This window comes from Herpailurus yagouaroundi, unplaced genomic scaffold (genome assembly GCF_014898765.1).
Source record: "Herpailurus yagouaroundi ecotype Mexico unplaced genomic scaffold, PumYag 196, whole genome shotgun sequence".
Lineage (NCBI taxonomy): Eukaryota > Metazoa > Chordata > Mammalia > Carnivora > Felidae > Herpailurus > Herpailurus yagouaroundi.
Window position 1 is genome coordinate 25,986,732 of NW_024412427.1, and position 16,357 is coordinate 26,003,088.

General features: G+C 41.3%; 1 protein-coding gene across 5 annotated transcripts in view; it reads right to left on the bottom strand.

Annotated features, from left to right (window-relative positions):
• Positions 1–6,633: 6,633 nt before the first annotated feature.
• The window catches only part of SEL1L2 (SEL1L2 adaptor subunit of SYVN1 ubiquitin ligase), a 123,998-nt gene continuing 114,274 nt past the window's right edge, over positions 6,634–16,357 (bottom strand). For 3 of the 5 annotated variants that reach the window (XM_040447740.1, XM_040447736.1, XM_040447739.1), the window contains 3 exons: positions 15,422–15,594; positions 6,977–7,105; positions 6,634–6,842 (listed from right to left, as the gene is read on the bottom strand). In XM_040447740.1, coding sequence (XP_040303674.1) covers positions 6,720–6,842; positions 6,977–7,105; positions 15,422–15,594 — 425 coding nt within the window. In that variant the 3' untranslated portion in view covers positions 6,634–6,719. Of the gene's footprint in view, positions 6,843–6,976; positions 7,106–12,890; positions 13,731–15,421; positions 15,595–16,357 lie in introns of those variants that run through there. The other 2 variants (XM_040447737.1, XM_040447738.1) reach the window with 2 other exon arrangements.

The following is a 16,357-nucleotide window of genomic DNA, read 5'->3' on the forward strand; positions in this document are numbered from 1 at the left end:
TACTATTAATCATATTCAGGCAAAATACTCCATGGGGAAAGAATTCATTCTGGCAGAGTAAGGAATGAAGGGAAGACAGAAATGGTGGGAAAACCTATAGCCCCATATGGAGCAAAATTTCATGTGAAATCCAAGATTGATGTCTCCACTCATCCTACATTTTCTTTCCCTTCCTTCCTTCCTTCCTTCCTTCCTTCCTTCCTTCCTTCCTTCCTTCCTTCCTTTCTTTTGTAATGATAACTTTTATTTTAAAAAGTTAAATTCCCTTTCTGATGCCTCAGGTTTTTTGTTTTTGTTTTTTTTGTGGCTGAGGTATAGAGTTGGCAAAGACTATTTTTATGAACCTATTACAAACTGAAGGAGTCTTTTCTGTCTAATCTGTCATAGGTAGGGGGTCCATCTTAGCTCTGAAGTTGCACGTGTGCACATCACTGACAGTGCTGTGGCTTTGGAATTGTAGACTCCTCTAACCTTTTAATTTCCTGAGAGAGAAACTAGCAAAGCCTGAGTGGGGATGTGACTTGATGGCAGTCACAGCATTAGTTCCTGGCACAGTTAGACATGACTTAATGGGGGTCATGACATTAGTTCCTGGCTGGAGCAAGCTGTTCACTTGTCCCAGCTCTGAGCATACTTCCCAGTAATGAAATTGTCACATAGGGATTTCTAGGTGATAAGATAGGTGCCTATATTTGTGCTGAGGCCCACAGGCTGAGAGTTGTTGAAAGGAGTTAATTTTCTAAACCGAGGGGCTGCCTGTCCTAGATGGATTTGCACCGTGGTGGAGAGTGAGGGCTGGGGTATTTGAGGCCTGAAGGAGGACAGTGGAGGCAAGGAGTTTTTCTTGCAAGGAGTTTTATGATTGCTGTTGTATTTCCCAATCTCCTCTTTAACAAAAAGAGAGGGGCTCTAGGGAAGCTACTTGGAGAACTTGATCTGTGGCCCCTGGAGTGTAGGGGATATGGTGGATTGAAGGGTAACACATGCCTACTGAGGAGAGGCCATGGCTACCTGTCTGAGGGGAGAGAGAGAATGAGACCAACAGAGCAAGAGGAGAATTCCTTTCCTCCTTACTCCTCACTTGCTAAGTAGATCACAGCCTACTTAGTGCATTCAGTTCTTTCAACATACTCCTTACATTGGTCAATCTATTTACTTCCCTGGCACCTGCATTTCTTTTTGAGACAGAAACTATTCATAAGCTAGTATGAAATACCATGAGACTGCTTTTAAGTATCCTCTGATAATGGGCTGTCCTCAGAGCTGTCTGCATTTCCACTGCGAGCAGAAGCAAGAATGTGTACTCCTCAGGGACCAAATGAAGCACACAAGGAAAGGAGCCAGCTTAGAGCCACCTGGAGAGAGGGTACTGCATTCATCTCCTAGGACCACTGTAAAAAAAAAAAAAAAAAAAAAAATCACCGCAAGAGGGGCACCTGGGTGGCTCAGGTGGTTAAGCATCTGACTTCCGCTCAGGTCATGATCTCATGGTTTGTGAGTTCAAGCCCTGCATTGGGCCCTGTGCTGACAGCTTGGAGCCTGGATCCTGGAGCCTGTCTCTGTCTCTCTCTCTTCCCCTCCTCTGCCCTCCTGTGCTCTCTCAAAAATAAATAAATGTTAAAAAGTATTTTTTTTAAAAATCACCACAAGATTGATGGCTTAAAATGACAGGTATTTATTCCCTCACAGTTCTGGAGGTTTGAAGTCTGAAGTTAGAGTAGGGTGTTGGCCAGACCACATCTCTCTATATGCTCTAGGGGAGAATCCATGCCTTGCCTCTTCCAGCTTCTGGTGGCTGTTGCATTTCTTGGCTTGTGGCCATATAACTCCAATATCTGCCTCTGCGGTCACATTGCCTCCTCCTCTTCTGTGTCAAATCTCCCTCTGCCTCTCTCTTATAAGGATACTTGTGATTGCATTTTGAGGTCCACCTGGATAATCAAAGATAGTCTCCCCATCTCAACAATCTATAATGTGACCACTTCTGCAAAGTTTTGTGCTGTTTTTGACATAGAAGGTAATGTTTACAGGTTCCAGAGATTAGGACATGGGTAACATTGGGGGACCATTATTCAGCCTACCACAGGTAGAGAGTCCCACCGGAGAGTCTTTTGGATGGGCTGATGGATGAGCAGAGGTCTGGGGTTCAGGAGGCCCCACTTGTGAGGCTTTTACTGCTCAGCTCTGATTTCAACTGCAGCTATGGAGGGCCTTTCTCTGCAACCTCAGACTCCTGATAACTTGTGTCCAGCACTAAGGGAAGGCACAGGTGTTTGTTCTATCTCAGAGATTTCCCCAAAGCCTCTGAGAAATAGCTGAAGGGGTGAGGGGTAGTTATTTCAGCCTCTGGAGCAACCCTCAAATGATAGAGGAGGTGCTGGTGAGCAAGTGCCCAGCCTCTTGTCTTTTAGACAGACAGTTCCAGGAGGTATTTTGTACACTTTTCAGATCTTGGTAGGACAGAATCCCTACTTCCCACAGCGGTGACTTCAATAATTCACTTTTTTATGGCTTTTCATCCTTTTCACTCCCTCACTCTGAGTCCTGGGATCACCATCCAAATGAACTATCTAGACGCCAATCCTTGTCTCAGGTTTTGCTTTCAGGTGACCCCAAACAAAGAAAATTCCCAGCAGGGGAGTCCCCAAGAAAACCACAAAAGTGCTCTATGGGAGCTGACATGGTGAACTGCTATGCTCAGCAGGCGCCTTTGCAGGATGGCTTCTGGGCAGGTTTAGTATAATTTTTCCTAGTCCTTAAGCCACACCTCTTGCCACCTGTGCTCCCTTTACCATGGAGGAGCCAGAAGCAGGTAGACTGGGCATAAGGGAGGGCCCAGCAGAAACTGACCATTTCCCACATTCCCTCCTCACCAAGGGATTCCAGGCTGAATGAAGCAGGCAAGCCACAGTGTACCTACTGCATTCATTGTTTTCAACATACTCCTGGCATTTGCCAATCCATTCACTTCGGTTACACCTGCATTTCTTTTTTGAGACAGAAATTATTCATCAGCTAGTATTAAAATATAAGGGTTTGCCTTTAAACATTTTCTGCTAATGGTTGATACATCGTTCTGAAGCAGTAATCAGACACAGGCATATCTACAAAATGGAAGAAGAATTTCCACTTCACCGACAATCCTGTCCTCCAAGATAAGTAGCTCACTGTCTCAGTGAATTTATATAATCCTTGATAGGTTTTTGTCCCCATTGGTAGGTTTTTCAACAGTATATTTGTAGTAGGTTAAATATGGCTACAAATTCTTTGTTGCTGCTCCCAATGAGAGATGAAGTCTAATGTTTGACCGATAGAATGTGGCAGAAGTGATATCCTAGGACTTTCTGAGGGTTGAAACCTGCAGCTTCTGCCTGGGACTCTGAGAATACTTTCTGGGAGTCCTGAGCTGCTATGTAAAAAGTCCCATGACTCTGTCCATCATGTTGAAGAGATCATGACATATAGGCACTGTGATCACCCCTCATAGTTAAGGCTGGTCTTCCAGCCACCTTACCAAGGTGCCACGTGTGTGAAACTGTCTCGGACTCTCTAGAACAGCCTGTTCTTTGAACACTGACAAGTGGCTCCGTCAAGTCCATGTGGAACAGAACAATCACACAGCCATGCCCTGCTTAAATGCCTGAGATATAATGGTGGTTAAGTCACTAAGCTTTGAGTAGTTTGTTAAGCAGCAAGAAATAACTGCAACAGTAATACAGGGGAAATAATGTATTTTGGAGTCAGATCTGGACTCAAATTCTAGCTTCATTATTTATTATTATGTGACCACGTTGTAACATGATCTTAACAAGTTACGTAGCTTCTCCTAGCCTCGTTTTCCTCCTGTGCAAGACAGAGTTACTTAAATCTACCTCCAGCCTCATCATGAAGGAAAGAGAAAGAGAAAGGAAAAGTGGAAAGGAAAGAGAAAAACACAAGAGTGTGGCACATGCGGGTGTTCCGTAAGAGTTCCTTTTTCCTCTTTTCAGCCTCACCACAGCCTGTTCTCTGTGCTTCCTGGGATGCCCAGAGAAGGGAATGTGGCAAGCCAGTACCACCTGCCTCTGCTTCCCTCAGGACTTTCTTCTCTTCTTTTTCCCAGCCACTCATGGCCACAGTTGATAAAACCCACCACTCAGGATGTGGGGAAAAGTGTAGAATTCTAAAAGCATACTCCTCATAAAATGACTGTGGACCCTTGCTCTAAAATAAATATATATATATATATATATATATATATATATATATATATATAATTTACTTGACCTTTAAAGAATTTATTGACTTGGGGCACCTGGGTGACTCAGTTGGTTAAGCATCTGATTTTGGCTCAGGTCATGATCTCACGGTTCATGCGTTCCAGCCCCACATGGGGCTGTCCTGTCAGCAAGGAGCCCACTTGCTTCAGATCCCTTGTCCCTACCTCTCTCTGCCCCTCTCCCACTCGTTCTCTCTCTCTCTCTCTCTCTCTCTCTCTCTCTCCTGCCCCTTACTCTCTCTACAAAAAGTTGCTGACTTGAATACTTACTCTGCTTTAATAAAGAATCAGGGAAGGAAATGTAGAGGGAAAAGGGAGTTACAAAGAAAACTGAGTTTAAAAAAAAGTTTCCTTGTAGTCTATCATCAGTTTTTGTCTAAAGCTATCAGAAGCAGAAGGAATAGGGGCTCTGTATGCCCGTGGTGGGGGTGGGATTGTTGTAACCAGGAAGTAGAAGTGGCTGACAGGCGGGGGCTCTTTCTCCCTTGGCCAGTCCTCACCCAGCTACAGCACCCAGGTACAGCAGGTACAGCAGGTGCCCATCCGTGTACCTGGGCGCCTCTGCAGAGGCTCCAGAGAGGAGGCTTAGAAATGGAACTTGAATGATTCAAACACCCTAAGCTGCTCATACTTTCAAAGCCTTTGTCACATTTAGTTGGAACGGTTAGCTGAAATGGGAAATTTATGAGCTCATACCGTCCTTGCTTCTATAATTCTAACAGTGTAATACTGTACACAGCAAGCCACAAAGAATCTCCCTTTCTTCCCTGCCTGCAGTTATTTTCATAAGCGTTTCCTTTAAGAAACTCATTTCTAGACTTTGAGCCAGGACTTCCTTATTTTGTTTTCCACACTCCCCCTCTTTGCCCTTATACCCGTCTCTGACATCTTTGCATTGCAGACACCTGTGGGATATAATTCACTGCTGTCTTGTCCATTAGGCCCTAACTGGAGGTTTAGATGCCTGCTCCTTCTTTGCATGTTTGTAAACAAAAGTTCCTTCAGAAGTTGAACTCTCTAGTTAGTCAGGGATTCTGTCCAGGAAATTCTAAACACTTGGATCTCAGGCCAGGATTAGTTCATGGCCAAATAACTGATGTAGCTAGTATTTGTATGTGTAGTGTTTATAAAGCATTTTTGAAGTCAGGCTTATGTAAACCTCACAATTCTCCAGTGAGGCAGGACGTAATCCCATTTAATGGAGGAAAAACTGAGATTTGGAGAAATTATGCCCAAAGTCATACATAGAGCTACCAAGGGACAGAGCTGGATCTTAAATCCATGTTGTTTGGTCCCACATTCAGTGTTCTCTCACCTTTTCATTCTTCTTTCTGATTATGATTGACATTATTAACTAACTCTTTTCCTGTCCTGGGGGTGGATTTCCAAGTAGGCAAGCATGATCTTTTCCCACCAAAACACCCAGGATTTTGGCTGAAGAACTAACTGCAGGGCACTGAGCCCACACAGATTATTATCAACTCCACTGTCCCCATCTTCCAACCAATTTTCCATGAGGTTTTACAGAGTATTAGAAGTTACCATTTGTGGAGTTCATTCTAGAGGCCCTTTATACAGGTTATCCCTTTAATCTTCATACCAGCTAAGATCTCCCCATTTTGCAGATCAGGAGACTGAGGCTCAGAGAGGCTAACAAGTTGTGGAGCTGAGATTCAAGCCTGGCCCTTGACATAAGTCCTGGGCCTCCTGTTCCCTTCTTGCCCATGCTGCTCCCAGCCCCAGGTCCCTGCTCTTCCTGCCATGGGAAACAGGGAACTGGACTTTTTAGCTCTGTCCTCAGAGGCTGGTGTCTTCAGGGACCAAGGGAGAGCAGGGTTCTAGTGAGGGATGGCAGAGAGGGGTACAACACTGGACAGACCCAGGTGGCATTGTTCACTGCAAGCTGCTAAGGGAGCTTGGATAGAAGGCCCCTTGGGGAGAAGTGTGATCCAGTCCCCCTACATGGCATGCCACATGCTCATGATGTGGTTCACGGGATCATTCCCCCGAGATGAAGGGTCTATTTGTAAATTTATATCTTTCTCATTTTCTGAGGGATCTGTGTTCCTGCCCTCCCCAAACTCCTCCTCCTCTGTATCTCTGTATGTCTGTAGGAGCCAAGAAACACATTTGTCCTCTTGAGAGGGAAGAGGCTGTTATAACAATGTGAAAATGGGCGGCCATTATCCCTAACTAGGGACTAGATTACCAAAACAACAAGTTTGTAAGGAAACCTCAGGTGACCAGTCTTCAGCAGCTCACTCCCCCACAAGTGGTCACCCACACTAAGGAAGTCTGAAATGGTTTCTGAAGACAGGTCTCAAGCTTTGTCCATTTTCCACCACAGGCCTGTGTGAGAAATCTGCAGCAGACTCTTGAGTTTCATGAGGAGATTCTTTATTTAGCAAGGATAGTTTGAAGTGAACTGTTCCCATGAGCAGGTTTTGCTGTGGTCCAGATTCTACCCATAGCGATTTCTAAGCAAGAAGATCAGCACAGCAACAATTAGGCCAATCACAAATAAATCCCAGGATGGTCCAAGGGTGTTGTCCAATTTCATCCATTTCCAACACATCGTAAACTGCTGGAAGAGACATTCTGTCAAAACAAATCCAAGCCTCCCCCTCCATACACAACCGTCATCTCCTTCCATCCCACCATTCAAAAACTGCTCATTGGAGTTTTCAGAGATTTGGGGCCTATCTGAGACAAACTTACTTTAAAAAACAGGATATCTTGGAGCAAATGCACAGTTTCCAGTTTCATGAGGGCAAAGAAAACAGGTATGTGAGCATCTGGACTTGTTTGAGCAGCCATATCATACAATCTCCTGGCCAAGTGAATGTCCTAGAAATAGAAGAATAGCCCTGACTCATTAAGTCCAGATTCCTTAGGGGTAATTAAATGGAAGCCATCACTTGAAATATTGTTATTTATCTTTGGTAGCCCACCACCTCCCCCATCCCTGGCAAGGCAGTCATGTCCTAATCCTTGGAACCTATGAATATGTTATGTTACATGGCAAAGGGGACTTTGAAAATGTCATTAAACCTAGAGATCTTAAAATAGATTATCCTAGATTATCTGGGTGTACTACATACTATCACATACTACATATTATCACATCTGGGTGTACTACATATTATCACATAAACACAGTTTTCTCAGGGCTGAGGTCAGGAGAGAAAGTCAGATATGGCAGAAGTACAAGTTGTAGCTTCTAGATTTGGGAAGGGCTCAACTTACTTGCTGAGGGCCACGTGGAAAGAATGAGAAGGAATGTGGGCAGTCAGCGAGGAAATGGGACCCTCAGTCCTACAGCACAAGAAACTGAATATGCCCAACAACCTGAGTGAGCCTGGAAGTGATTCTTCCCCAAAGCTCCCAGTAAGGAACACAGACTGACTTTAGCCTGTGAAACTACACAGGATGGGTCAAGCTCACCCAGACTTTTGAACCAGAAATCATGAGATAATAAATGTGGTTGTGGGGTGCCTGTGTGGCTCAGTCGGTTAAGTGACCGACTTGCTTTCGGCTCAGGTCATGATCTCATGGTTCGTGAGATGAAGCCCTGCATTGGGCTCTGTGCTCAGCATGGAGGCTGCTTGAGATTCTCTCTCTCTTCCTGCCCCTCTCCCCTACTTGTGCACTCTCTCTCTCTCATAAATAAAAGTTAAATTAAATAATTAATTAATGTGAGTTGTTTTAAGCCTCTAAATTTGTGGTAGTTTATTATGGCTAAAACATAGAAACTAACACATAGAAAACTAACACAAAAAGCTTTCTTGGATACTGCAGGGCCAGACCTTAGATACGATTCCAGTTAAAGAAGTAGAACACGAGATGCCAACAGTCCAGCTCCCCCAAACAAATAACAATACAGATACTAACAAACATTTAAAATTCCTAGTTTTCTTTATAGTACTTTTCATACCTGAAGTTACAGAATTTGCTTGGTCATCTGTCCTTGTCCTCAAGGACCTGGACTACCCCTCAATTGCCAGTGCCTAATGGAATGCCAAGGACATAGCTTCTCTCTGATAATACTTATAGAATGAATGAATGAACTTTTTACTTCTCAGGCTGGAATTTTGATTCTTCAAATTACACACTATATTTTTAGGGATCTTTCCCCGCCATTAAATTATGCCATGGCAGGTAAATTTCTTTTCTTTAATTTTCACCTACTTGTGGCTTGTTTTTATTTGTTTGCTTTACTTTTGCTTGATTTCCCAAACAGAGTAGTGAAAAAGCTAAGTAGTGTTGTTCTAAAGGTTGAAGTGCCTTGGGCCAGTCCCATTATTGTACTTTACTGGGTGCCTCTGGATTCGTTTCAAAAGGATAAGAAGAGAGATTTTCACAAACTGTGTTTATCTTGCATCTCTTTGTCCTCCCTGTCTTCCAAACCTCCATTACACAGAGCACAGTAGTTGTGAATCCCTGCGGCCCCTGCTAAACCCATGTTTTGGGTGGTATTCTCTCAGCTGTGTTCTGCTTGTTATTTCTTAAATGTTTCCCAAAGCTTTGTGGTCTTGTAAATTGATTGGTTGGAGAAAGAGGAATGTTCTTGCTAAACACTTAAAATGCAAGAGACTGTTCTGAACAAATCTTCCTGGCAACAGAGAAAATGGATGTTGTAAAAACTCTAATTTGTGTCTCTAATTCCAACAAATTCAGTGGGTGTTCTTTTGAAAGCACCCTGCAGATTATAAAGGCTGTGTCACCCCCACACATGAAAGGCATATTGACTTTAATAGGGCATTCAGGGAACAAAAGCATTTGTCAATATCTCAAGCATTCATTCTTATTTGAAGCAGGCAATAGTTATTAATTTATTTCTTCAGGCACAAACATCACAATTCAGTTGCTTAGTTTGAAATAAAAAATAGCAAAAGTACCATTAAGGTGGGATAAACGCCCTTCTTACCCAGGGGCCTCACAATTCTCAGTGGGGGTGGGGTGGGACATGAAAGTCTTTCTTAAAAATTCCCAGAGAAAGAAATTCCTGAACCCACTGGTTAATTAGGGCAACCCATATAAAAGAGATTTTATTAGCTGATTCTAGAAAAGGCTCCTTGTTCTTTGATCCTTATTAGGAAGAAATCCAAGTCATTCATACAAAAAATTCCCTTTCAAAAGTGTTTTGACGATGGCCAGGGTTCATTAAATAAGTCCATTGCACACCCAATCCACTTACATTTAACTTTCCTGTGATACATTTGAGCTTATTTTGCTTTAAATTCAATGATTGAGGAGATTATGTAAACCGATCTGCAGTTTCTTGTTAAATAATGTGTTTCCAAGTAAAATATCAGGTTTGCCAAAATATTGCCCAATGTTCATATGTTCAAAATAGCTTCTTATAATTCAAAAATACAGAATTCTCCAGGAATAAAGTATCTGGTTTATGAAAATTGTTCATATACACGATGCAGGAGTTTGCTAGCCCTGAATCTTTGGGTGACATCAAAAACTTCTTATACCAGGACAGAGGTAGATTTTTTGAATAGTTTATTCTTGTTTTCTAACTATAAATATACCATATACTAATGGGAGAAAACTTTGAAAACATAGAGCTGAAAAAAGTATTAAAAACCCACCTACAATTTCACTGTACATAGATAAGTACTGGTAATATTTTATACACATCCTTCCAGCATTTATATATCTATATCTATATCTATATCTATATCTATCTATCTATATATATATACATATATATATATATTCAAATATACATACTTTTAGGAATTTTTCAACTTGCACAATATTTTGTCTTCCGCTTTCTTAATCTAACAATATATTTCAAACAACATACTATGTCCTAAGATATTGCTTTAGTCTATAATATTTTTATTTTTAATTGTTGCATAGTATTTCATAATAATGGCTAACACTTATTAAATACTCATATTGCGTGTCAGTTACCACCATCATTTATTTTAACCTCATGACAATTACATAGGGCAGATGATATTAACTCTACTATAAAGATGAAGAAACTGAGGCACAGAGAGTTTAAGTCAGTTACCTAAATTCATGTCACTTGTAAGTGGCAGAACTGACATTCACATCCAGATGGTCTACTTCTAGCCTGCTCATTTAGTCACTGGGCCATAAAATACATACTACAGTGGTGTACTACCATGTGATAGTTTACAGAGCATGTCTTCTATTTTGAAGCAGTTTGTTTGTTTGCTTATAGGATTTTTTTTCCTATAATAAATAAAGTTATCCACACATAACTATTTTGCACATTTCTGATTATTTTATTAGGTAATAAGCCATTTATTTCAAGAGGAGTTATGGCCATTTTAAAGAGGTGTGTGTTTTGTCCTGTCATATTTCTGAGAAGGCCATTTTAAATATCTAACTTGAACTTGTCCTTTCCAGAAAATAATTCTATTCTGGTGTTTAAAGCTTCAGCTCTAACACTCTATAAGTGGTCAGACCAGACAAATGAGAAGTGAAAATACCTCGTGTCATAATTACTCTTATTTTTGATATGTTTATTTATAATTTATTCAGTAGATGTGGTATTGTTTTCTTTGTAGGATCCCAAAAATGTGTTATCTGGTAGGTCTAACTATATATACTGGAAACTCATCTGCAAAGGCTACTTCCTCCCCTCCTTTTGTCTTAATTTAGGATAGATTTCTTAGTCCTTATCTTAAAACATACCTGCTTTCTTCCATTAAAGAAATTTGTCATGCGTTTCTTATAGTCCATGTTATAAAATCATTTTAGAACAAGACCTGGCAGTACTGATCCTTCCACCTGAATTCACTGTTCCCTCTTTAACATTTTCACACTACTTTATTTGTGTGAGCATCCACTAGTGCCTTTTTAGGCTTTCACTATAGCTATGGACATATCTCTTCCATAGTAGGCTATGAGCTCTTTGAAGGTTGTCTTGTTCTTATATCCCTAGAATGAAGCACATTGCTTCCCGACACAAAATAAGCACATGAAAATATTTGAGCGAATAAATAAGTGAAGAAAAACAAGTCACAGTGCCATGGTAGTTTAGAAGCAGATGCAGAGGGGCGCCTGGGTGGCGCAGTCGGTTAAGCGTCCGACTTCAGCCAGGTCACGATCTCGCGGTTCGTGAGTTCGAGCCCCGCGTCGGGCTCTGGTCTGGTGGCTCGGAGCCTGGAGCCTGTTTCCGATTCTGTGTCTCCCTCTCTCTCTGCCCCTCCCCCGTTCATGCTCTGTCTCTCTCTGTCCCAAAAATAAATAAAAACGTTGAAAAAAAAATTTTAGAAGCAGATGCAGATATCTTTCAAATCTGGGGGCTCATTGAAGGGTTCATGGAGGAGATGATAATGGAACTATTCTTTGAAAAACTCAGGGGTCTTTAATGGTCAAAACTGTGGGAGAAGATCATTCTAGCAAATGGGGTGACATGATCGAAAGTCAGGAGGGTTAAGTTCAAGGTCTCTAGTTGGGAGGGAAGGAAAAGTACCCTAGAACATACATAGGGGAGTAGGTAGGTTATGTCAAGGTAGGTTTGAATGCCAGACTAAGAAGTCTGGACTTCATTAAGCGATACAAAGTCAATAAGATCATTTTATTTTTGTTTGTTTGCTTGTATTTTTTTTTCTCTGTGTGTGCATGGTTTTTGGAGGAGTGAGGTGGAGGAGAAACAGTATTAGAGTTGTATTTTATAAAAAATAACATGGTACTGCTCTGTTAGATGGATTATGTATTAACTAAGGTAATGCTAACACCTGTAACAAATAAACCCCCAAATTTCTTTTTTTTAAATATGAAATCTATTGTCAAATTGCTTTCCATACAACACCCAGTGCTCATTCCAATAGGTGCCCTCCCCAATGCCCATCACCCAACCCCCAAATTTCAACAGGGGTATTCCTGGTTGGTAACTGAGAGACCCACCCTCCTTCTACTATGTGATTCTGCCATCCCTTAGAGCCTCTATAAGTTCTGCATTTAACAAATGGAAGGGGAAAGAGACTAAGGAGAAGCTCCATCTACTTCTTAGCCGCCTTAGCCCAGAAATGACACCCTTCATTTTTATTTCTGTCCCATTGGTAAGAACTAGTCACAAGGATGAAAGGGAGCTGGGAAATGTAGTCTCTGACTAGAAGACACATGTCAGCAACAAGTCCTCCCCGTGAATTGGAGATTATATATCTTTGGCAGACACAGCTTTCTCTGAGCAGATTTAAAGGAAGAACAGTAGAATGGAAGACGACTGAGGAGCCTTTACAACAGGCCTGAATGAACAGAAATGCGGGCCTGAACCAGGATACAGACAGAAGGAATGGGCAGGAGGGGATGGGCAAATCATTTTGTTCATGGTTAAATTTCTGAAGTACTTCTGAATCAAGCGTAAATTGAGACATAGTTGCATAACAACTTGTGAGCTGAGTGCTTATATTTCTAAATTAGTTCAGGTCCTCTCCCAGTTCTTCCTCAGGCATTATTTTATATTCCCACAACAATGGTGCAGCCAGTCTTGGCCCACAGTTTAAGTCGAGGAGCTCACTGAACTTAATTTGAAGTCATAAATTGGGTAATGAGATGCTTCTCAGTGAAGCTATTAGGATTAAGTCACCTACATCACCCAGTCCTGATGCCCTTTCCTAAAGACAGATGAGGACAACAATGACCCATATTTTTATACTGATTTACCACAGGTTGATTTATACGTCACTTCCTTCTCCCAGAGAGTTTTGGTTTACAAACCCTTTTTCGGTTCTCAGAGAAATCCTGGTAATGATATTATACTTATCTTTCCTGCTGGTTTGCATGAGGACTAACTAATAAAGAGGATTGTGAAGTGCCCTGCTGAAGAAATGCTTAATTACTTGATGACTTAAATGCTGTGAAAGTCTGTTCTAATTGCTTTGCTTTCATTAACCATCGCTCGAACAAGCTTCAGCTTTTTAATTATCAGAATATTCATTTTAAGGATTAGAAAAGGTATCTCCTTGTTAATTTGACTATGAGATGGCAAGATTAATAAAGTTTGCCCCTGGATACTTGGTTATTATTTTTCGAATTGCAAAACAGAAGAAATTAATAAAGACAAAAGAGAAATGGCTCCTCACCAACTAAACCTAAAATTCCTCTGTCCGGATCTAAGTTCAGCTCTGTTTCTTATTTTTTGTTTACAATTTTTTATGTGTAGAGACTTTCTATAGGAAAAAATACACCTGTGACTGTGAGAAAGGATCAAAATGAACTCACTACCTGTGATTTAACAGGACCTGAATAGGAAGGAACAGAAATGTGTCCAGAGACAAATTACAAAGTTTCTTCTAAATGTATGAAATGTATGTCTTGACAGCTGCTGCTTGACATAGTGAAGAAAGTGACTGGGAGAGAGGCTAGCGGTGACTCCAAGGAAGAAAACCAGACCTTCTGATACAGTGGGCCATCTGGGCTCTGGTAGGCAATGTCCTCTCTGGTGCACAGTTGACCCTGTGTCATCCTTGCCCCCAGGCTGTTAAGGCAAAATGGTCTCGTTGTGGTGAGGATAAGGCTGTCATGGGGACCAAGTCCTTAAATCACACAGGACAGGTGAGCTAATTTGAATTTAACCCATAGAGTGGGGTCATTTTTATCCGTGATACACACAGTGCTCCTTTCACCTTTACTGTTACATTTTGCATGAGGAATGATGAATAAAAGCTTTAATCTTACTGAAACTTTACTTAGCAGTCACGCAAATTCTCTTCTGATCTAACTAACAGTTATTCCATATGCTGACTACAAAGCCCCTTCACAAAGGCTTATTTTTTATTTCAAAGCCTGGGGAGGGGAGGTATCATTGTTCTGTTTTACAGATGTGGATGATGGTTAAAAGGGAGTGGGGTGTGGCTAAATGACATCCGAAGAATCTTCTGATTTAGCTATTTGATCTCATTTTATAAACACAGGAAGCCTGTACCTGCTAAGGATGGGGAAAACAGACTGGATTTGGATTTGACAGTCTTTCTACTGCTTAGGGTTCTGGGGCTGATGGAAAGTGATCAGTCAAAAAGCAGGTCACAGGGAGAGCTCAGGAAGGCAGGGATCTGGATTGTTGGTGCTTGAATATGAAGCCGTTGGTTGTTGCACAGTGCACAATTAGCAGTCAGATAGGAAATTCCCCACCAATAATTCTCAACTACTAGCACAATTGGAAGAAAGAAGAAAGCATAGAAAAGCAGATAACCCCTTCATTATTTGGCTCTCAAAATGCAGCCAGAAGTATAGATACTGATACAAAATATATACTCGAATAGTAAGAATGACTCAGTGCAGGGCCCACTCTTTCAAAAACATAGGGTCAGACAGGCCTGGGTTCAAATTCTGACTCCCCCACCAATGAGTTCTGCAAATTTGGTCGGTGACTTAACCTCTCTGCACTTTGGTTTCCTGATGCATACAATGATGACACTGATAGGACTTCTCTCATTTATTGAGTGGTTGTGTGATTTAAATGGCATAGTATATATAACACACCAATGCCTGGCTATTACTTTCATTATTGATATTTAATACACCTTTCTCACTGAGTCAGAACCCAATGCCATCTTCTTTAATTACACTTACCAAGGGATTTACCCAATATCTCCTTGCAGTGTTAGTTCTCTTTCTTAATAAATATGCCTTATATCCTCAAGTTAAGTATAGCCTTTGAAGGATGGAGATCCATTTTTTTTTAGGATTCTCCAGAGTGCTCAGCACTGTGTCATGTACATAGTGGGTGATTTATAAGACATTTCTGGATTAATGTCACCTTGGTATCCAGCTCTGACCTCAGTCCCACTCTTTCCTTGTTTACTGAAAGCTTGAGAGTCAATGGAAATTTTAATGGAAAAAGGCCTGGGGTGTAAGGGAGCGGAGGCAGGACCCACTAGTATAGCTGAGAAAAGTGTGAAGTTATGAATCTAATTATCCGAGACTAGATTTATTTCAACTTGCTGGTTATGTCTTTGGGCATAAATGGAGAACATAATTTCCTCCTCATAGGGTTCACATTAGGGTAAATAAGTACTATGTGTTGGTATGGGGGGAGGGACTCAGCAAATGTTGTCTTTTCTTTGCTTCCTCTACACTGATGACATCAATGAATTTAAAAACATTTACAAATGTTCCCTTCCCATTCAGCTGCCATTACTAGGTTTGGATTATTACCAACACAATTACCTTTGCGATACCTAAGCCATGTTCATACATATAGGCCAGATTAAACATGGCTTGAGCGCTGTGGTATTTGTCGGCTGCAATGCTGTAATGTGTGGCTGCTGTTTGATAGTCCTTCTTAGTCCCGTAGCCATAGTAATGGTAATCTCCAATTTTTACTCTAGCGAATGCATTGCCTGATAGAAATATTAGAAAGAGAAGTAAAAGAACTCCAATGACTCACATACAGTTCCTAGTAACTCAACTTGATACTATACATAGAAAAAGAAAAGCAAAAGACTCAATATCCTAGAATCAAGATTAGATATAACATGGATATTAATTATAATGCTCATTGTTAGCTGTCTTCCTTGCAGGATAACTCCCATGGTATAGTACAAATGTTCATTCCTAAAGAATAAAAATTATGAATTTTACCTTTTAAGTTCATTTTGTGAAGGTAGGTCAACTCTTGAAAAACTAGATCCCACCCCTCCAGTTCTCAAACTTCACCCCTGAAGCTGTGTTCTCCTGCATCACCCATGTCTCCCTCTTTCCTAGATTAGTCCTGTCAGTCATTTAAACACACTTTGGTATCTTTTATGAATGAAAACAAATCCTTTCTTTATCCCATGGTGTGTCCTTTTAACTACTCCCCATTTCTCTGTTCCCTTCACACTCAGCCTTTCCAAAGTGTGTTCTATACTCAATGTCTCCAAAGCTGCACCTCCCACATACTCTTAACCCACTCCAATCTGGCTTCTGCCCCTCTTCATGGAACTGCCACTTTTAAAGTGGTTGGTAACCTCCATGCAGCCAAACCCATTGGCCACTTCCCTGTCCTCATCTCATTGGACCTATCTGCCCAAGAACTTTCCTCTCTTGACACCAGTGACATCTCATTCTTTGGGTTTCTCTCCTGCCTCATCAGCCTCTCCTCTTTAAAAAAAAAAAAATTTT